This window comes from Platichthys flesus, chromosome 12, assembly GCF_949316205.1.
Source record: "Platichthys flesus chromosome 12, fPlaFle2.1, whole genome shotgun sequence".
NCBI classification, from domain to species: domain Eukaryota; kingdom Metazoa; phylum Chordata; class Actinopteri; order Pleuronectiformes; family Pleuronectidae; genus Platichthys; species Platichthys flesus.
Window position 1 is genome coordinate 17,234,959 of NC_084956.1, and position 6,901 is coordinate 17,241,859.

The following is a 6,901-nucleotide window of genomic DNA, read 5'->3' on the forward strand; positions in this document are numbered from 1 at the left end:
AAGAGAAACAGACCAATACTAATAAAAATCTGGCCATTATATTAGTGTACTGAATTCTGGTGGGACCTGCCAGAAATACCTGCATCCGTGCATGTCTATATGTGGCGCTTCCCTTGACAATAAACTTAAGTTTTCAAAAACTCAGAAAGCTGAGGGCTTGGTAAATACTGCCATCTAGTGATGGTGGGAAGAAAATAATCAAACTCAGAGGTTTAAGCACATCACTCCATCCTTTTATTGTTACATAGAAAAGTTCCCATCAGTAATATTTCTCAAACAGCTTGCAAGAGGCTGAAGGGGCAGACCACTCTGCTGCTGCTCACACATCTCTGGTCGCCGTGCTTGCTGGAGTCGTGGTGGGGGTGGTGGTGGTGGTGGTTGTGGTGGTGGTGCCCGCGACCACTGCTCCCTTCTTCATTGTCTTATTCAACTGTAGGCAAAGACACATTTATTTTTCAGGGTGAGGATTCCAGCCTATCTATTTCTCATACTGGAAAAAACTAAATGCCTTAAAATAAGCAATTCAAACTTTCTGTACATCAAGAGACACACATCAGTACTCACCTCCTCAAACTTGTGGATCTGTCTGATGAAAAAGTCTCCATACCGACGAGCAACTTTAGTGTCAGCAATGTGGATCATGTCCTGTGGGAGAGAAAGAAACATAGAACACCTTTAAACACCCTGCAACAGTGAGCTATCTAACCCTATTACATTATATATATTTTATACACAGCTTGTGTATATGTGGAGCTGCTGTATGAATAACAGGATCCATCTGAACTCTACTGTATCTTTTGAAATGCATCAAAGACTTTTACACACCTTGTCGATATAAAAGTCGACCTCCGAAGCGGACTGGAACTCTCCTTCCAGAGCAGAGATGCCGCTGGTCCACACAAGGTTCTTCATCTTGTGTTTGAAGACGAGCAGCTGGATACGGAACTCCTGCTCCGTCATGTCCAGGAAACCTGCCAGCTTGGCTACTGGCATGGTGGTGTAGAGCTTCAGGAAGCTGTGGGGACAAATTGAGACCTAGACAATGTGTACAGACATCCTGCAACAACATTCAAGTCGAGAGGCTTCTCGAGATAATCCAGCTGTTTCTGAAAGACCAGATTAGGAATGATAAAACAAGAATTGAATTACTTGAATGCTAAATGTTTTTAGTTTTAGTACCATCTAATACATACACATAAATATATAATAAAATAACTGTGACCCGCTCACAGTTGAGAGTATGCTCTACCTGCGGATGGTGGTGAGCTGCGCCTGCTGCTGCACTTCCTCGGTAAAGACCTTCAGCTGTTGCTGGAAAGGTTCTTTGTGGTAGTTGGGGTGGACATTGTCATAATTTGGCACCACAGGCGACAAGAACTTCGGACAGGCGAAGCTGAACTGTTCCTCGAATATCTGCATGTCTCTGATATGGAAAAACACAACACTTCATTAAACACGCCTCCTGTTACCCACAGTGCACTGCAGGGAAAGATGCAAAAGATGGAACTAAATTCCCCAAACCAAATGAAGCTAGAGTCGGCCCAAAGACCCCATAAGAGAATACACAGTATCCTAGTGCAACTGTATCATTGTTCTGTACTTTTATGCTCATCTCGGATAAAACAGAAAGACAAAAAACTTTCCGCCAGTAAGGAAATATACACAAATAAAATCTGAGAAAATCCTCTTCATCAAATACACTTGCTCCCCTGTGATGTGAATATGTTCCTTACCCTTTCTGCATCCGCAGCATCTTGTCTCCGTACTTCTCCCTGAGTTGGGTGTGGATGCTCTCATCAATGCGCATCGGGTACATGGTGAGCGCGATGGCCAGCAGACCGTGCATCTGCTCATTTTGTTTGTTAATCTGTAAATTAATGAAAATATCAAGACGTCATTAGCGTTTCTGAAGAGATCCTCTTTAGAACTGACAGCTTTCAACCCGGAGAAGACTCCCTGCTTTAAACAGTGGAAACAAGTGACAGTACTGTTCCTCTCAGTGTCCATTGGTCTCGCTCCACACTGAACCAGGGATGTCATGATACCAAACATTTAGTAGATGATACAGATACCGTAAATTTCCACGATTCTCAATACTCATTTCAATACCATGGCAAAAAAAATAAACAATAAATCCCATTGACTTCAACACACAATTTATAAAGAATATTTGAACATACAAAAAACTGTGGCTATGTATCCTTCAAGTGACGAATAAAAAGAAAAGGCTTTTATACATAATAAAACAGAACCGTGGTACGTAGGAAAATTGAGATTTAAGTTAACAGGTAAAGCTCATTGACTAAGAAAACAGCAGAGGCTGCCCTTGCAATGGACACACACACCTATAAACCTGAGTATCGGGTCTCCTAACATCCCTTTGTCAGTGAGAGAGAATGAGAGTACTGATCCTGCAATTAAAGAAAGCACTGCTCTGACTGACCATCTCATATTTATATGTTGACCTCTGGAACATGTTTCTCGTCCTCTGGATGTAGAGCAGAATGTTGGCGAAGACTCTTATGGCGTCCTGGTAACGCCTCATCATCAGGTAGGCAAATCCCACATAGTAATAGGTGGTGATCTGGCACTCGGGCACGCGGGAGTACATGCTCTGAGAGACAGGAAAAAAATCCTCATCATTGGTCGTTCTCAGGCGTGTTCCTCTCTGCATCCATTACTGTGAGTCGAGTCTCACCTTCTTGTTGAGCTCGATGTTCTCCAGGACTTTGATGGCCTGGTAATAATCCCCCAGCAGAGAGTGAAGCCTCAGGAGCCCCACCAAGCTGAAGTAACCCAACATCTTGTACAGGGAGTGACGCCCATATTCTCCAGCCACACTCTCTGGGTCTCCTGCAACATGCAAACAAGGAACATATATGTTAAACATATGCTACAAGTCTCATATAATACCCAAACTTGATGTGCTGACTTCACTCCAAAAAAGCAAAGAACTACGCTACAGAGAACCTAAACGGCAACTTATTTTGGTGAACCTGAACAAGGAGCGAAGCCTATTGACTTCTTAAAACAACAAGTAGCTCCAGATCATTCTTCCTCACCTCCGCTGGTGTACACCTCAAGCTGGCGGTTGATGTTGCTCTTGTCCACCAATGAGTGGAGAACGTTTAGGACACTGTGGACGTTCCAGATCTTCGGGTTGTTCCTCAGGAATTCGATCTCCTCCTCTGACTTCTTGGCCGTCTTACAGCGGTACTGACTGAACGATTGGAACTGAAGAGAGGTACTTGTGTTAAAGGCATTTACAGACACACTGTCTATGGGCTTTTAGACAGGAACGAGATAATAGAAGTTACCCCTATGAGCAATGTTTAAAACACATATCATAATATCCCATCTATTTGTTTCTAGTCATATATTAAAAACAACCTTAAAACATCTGGACTCAACTATTTGAGCTGGTCTTAATTTTATCAAAAATTCTTACACGTGTCTCTTTGTTATGGGCAAGTTTTGTCAATCGATGGAAATGTGAAAAATATTATTTTCTATACCTGGTAGATGAATTCATCGATGATGTCCCACAGCCACTGGTTCGGCAGCTCCAGAGGGGCGGGGCCATCGGCATCTGTTTACAGTCAGAAATATTCTCCTTTAACTCGCTTTTCATCGCTGGCTCTTTTAGATAAATAATTACTGATGGGAGATAAATGTGACACGTATTGCTGAAACTTACTGAGAATGTAATTGAAGAGGTTGCAGTAGTTGTAGTACGACTCAAACCTCTGGTCCAAAGTCGGCCCGCCCTGAATATCAAGAAAACAATATTTGTAATTAATACTGGAGAGGGGTTTTTGGCAGGTTTCTCATAAATGAATGAGGGCGTTGATGTCAGTTTGTAATGAGCAGGTACTCACGCTGACTTTAGCGTAGATGTGTCTGTAGTAGAGCTCCTTGTAAAGGATGAGGAACACAGCATCTGTTTGAGGTGAGAGGAAAACATTGACATTAAAAGGGATAGTTCAGCAAAAAGTCCACTACCCCTCCATCGGCATAGCGATGAGTAAATAATGAGCGAGGGAAGATTTTCTGTGAACTATCCTTTGGAGACATTTATACTGGAGACTTAAGACAAAATTCAATCATTAAATAATTTCTACAAGGAAAAACAAATGGTAGTGTTGGTGCTGGATGACACACTTACCGTTACCGACGAGTGCTGCTATGGCCTCAGCCTCTGGCCAGGGAGAGTTCTTAAAGAAACGCTCTGTCAACTTGTTCCAGCTGTAGGGCAACAAACCAAGACAGAAAAGAAACTCAGATCATTAGAAACAGCCCACAGCTTTGGAGTATCTCTTGAAATAGTCAATATGACCACAGCAGGGGTCGGGGGGGAGGGGTTGCATTTACCTGTTGTCATAGACGTCCTGGATCTCGTAGATCTTCTGCTCGATGCTCTCGCTGGAGACGTGGTTGGCCTGCAGCTCGTACACCTTCTGGTCGATCAGGTCTGAGGTGGTCTTGTGGAAATACTGCAGGAAGTTCTTGATCACCTCTGGAATCACGCTGTAGGTCTGCTGCTCGTACTGCCTCTCGTAGGCCAGGTCTGCTTTAGGGTCGCCTGCAGGGAGATGGGAGCGTGAGGAGGAGACACTGACGCACCGTCACTCCACTAAATGAAGTATTCAGGAAACGGGCAGCTGAGTTCAGGCTGTAGAGAACTGTTTATACAGGAAATGGGACATCATATATTTGGATGGACAGACGTGTGGACACTCACCAGTGTGCCGGTCGCAATCATAAGGATCGTACTGGGAGGAAACAGAGCAGAGACACATTTATTACTATTGACAAACTAACATATGTCTGTCAGACAGGCCCTTATTGTTGACGTCAGCTTGTTTGGTCTAAAACGTTATCTTATGCCTAAATTTGTTTTTAGATTATTTTTCACAGACAGAATCCAAAACATAGGACATGCAGACACATGCAATACTTTACAAAGGATCGCGGACACAACAGGTCCAGAGGCAGATGTCATGTCTGTGAAACATCATGGAGACTACAGGTCACTCATTGAAAAAGACTAGTGATCCTCTACCCGACATAAGAGGCGACATTACGTTACCCTGACGTCACACGGACTGTTACTAGGATGCATTGTCCGGGATCTTATTGACATCATGCTAACTCATCACAAGCTACTGTTCTATCGTGAGTGTTAGCTGTGCGGCTAGCTGGCTAGCAGGCTACCACTAGCTATCGTGTCGGTGTTGTGATCGCAAAGGTTTGAAATGTGTAAGAGGAATCTATTTACCCTGACTTCTTCCGCTTCAGTGAACGGCATGGTGGTAGTCATTCTTCTAAGCTCGTAGCTTAGCGAAGGAGGAGAACGTGCGATCTGTTAGCTAAACCAGCTAAAGCACGCAGCCGGCGCAGGAGAGGCGGAAACGGAAGAAAGAAGCTGTGACGTAAACGTGGAATGCAGCCGGCAGTGAAGCATTATGGGAAGATGTGTACCGTGTTCTTCTTCTTTCCGGCAGGCTAGGCAATGCTAAGTGTAGTTCTGCCTCCCACTGGCAAGGAATCGTCACTGCAGCTCTCGATGCTTCCTAACGCAGCGCAATGTTGTAACAGACAATGTTCTAGTCCCCAGTTTGCCCGCTGCTATAGATAGCTCCATCTTTTCTTTGGCCCACGTGGTGAAGCCTCCTCACTGTGGGAGAACACGTGCAGCAGTGATGAACTCCAGCCTGGACTCCTCCGGCTGTATGAAGCATATATCAATGGTATGAAGCACCTGTGGGCCGCGTCCTGCAGGGCCTCTGGCTGCTGGCTGGACAGGTATGTGGCTGTGGGGACTCTACCCCGCCAGGCTCCTTTGCTGCGGCTTGCACACTGAACCTACAGCCTCCATTCCAGCATGCATGGGCCCTGTTGTCCTGGCTCTGAGAGACACAGGCGTCAGGCCCCAGGCGGGGTGATGAGTCGTGGTCATCAGGTGGTCATCCCCATATTGAATGTGTTTTCATGCAGCATGCTCAACCTGGCTAATTATTGTTTTCTTTGTCTTAGGTTCCCCTGCTGTAGTTTTTTCTTGGTGAATTATTGTATCTAATATCTTCCTTTTTGTCACCATTTACCTTTTTCGTCCGTTTGAATTGTTTTCTCTGTTTCTTTGAACTGGGTTACACCATTACCTGTCGTATTGTTTATGGTTATATTGTTAAGAGATATATTGTTTATGGTTATATTTTAAATTTCAACGGTAGTTATTGTTTCCGTGCAGCTGAGTGCCACCCTGCTGGGAGGCTATGGCACTCCAGGTGGGGTCCCCACGTTGACGCATGTGAGTGAGAGCACTGGGTTACGAGTGTGTGCACCATTATTTCTGTGACGCACCTGAGGTGAGTGACTGGTGGCACCCTTTAGTTAGACTGCCCCTCCACACATGGCCTCAGCTCTGATCCCCAGTCTTTCATTTAGGTAGGACTGACTTTTGTAGTTTTAAGGGCTTTCTTATGGAAATGTTAGTTATGAAATGTAGAATTATTTTTTTTTAAATCCTGTTTAAGTTGTTTAAATAAAATATTGTTTGTTAATAAAGACATGCGTCTCTGCCTCTTATCAGTACGAATTTGGGTTATTGATTGGTGTTCCAGAGAGGGACCTTGGCTTGAAACTGTGGATCCTCGGTTCCAATCTCCCCCCCCAGGTGGCGTTGGTGTTGTGCTAACCAAATTAATCCATCTAGTGCTCCCACCACACATGGATCAAAACTTGCTGTACAGACTCCGAGCCCTGACCTTGTCGAGGCCCCTTATTTTACTTTCAGGTTTAACTCGTGTTTGGATCTTCTCTTCTCCCTCTGCTGTCTCCATCCCCCTCTTGCTGCCAGACTCAGCCTCTCACATGATACTACGACGCTCCATCATTCCAT

General features: G+C 44.6%; 1 protein-coding gene across 1 annotated transcript; it reads right to left on the reverse strand.

Annotated features, from left to right (window-relative positions):
• Nucleotides 1–211: 211 nt before the first annotated feature.
• On the reverse strand, nucleotides 212–5,434 carry eif3s6ip (eukaryotic translation initiation factor 3, subunit 6 interacting protein). The gene is made up of 15 exons (XM_062401206.1): nucleotides 5,279–5,434; nucleotides 4,742–4,772; nucleotides 4,372–4,582; nucleotides 4,166–4,245; nucleotides 3,879–3,940; nucleotides 3,698–3,767; nucleotides 3,516–3,589; nucleotides 3,063–3,234; nucleotides 2,699–2,853; nucleotides 2,444–2,614; nucleotides 1,734–1,867; nucleotides 1,250–1,423; nucleotides 826–1,015; nucleotides 565–645; nucleotides 212–430 (listed from the first exon to the last, which is right to left on the reverse strand). Exons 1-15 carry the CDS (start codon nucleotides 5,318–5,320, stop codon nucleotides 320–322), a joined length of 1,758 nt encoding a protein of 585 aa, XP_062257190.1. The 5' UTR covers nucleotides 5,321–5,434; the 3' UTR covers nucleotides 212–319.
• Nucleotides 5,435–6,901: the final 1,467 nt, after the last annotated feature.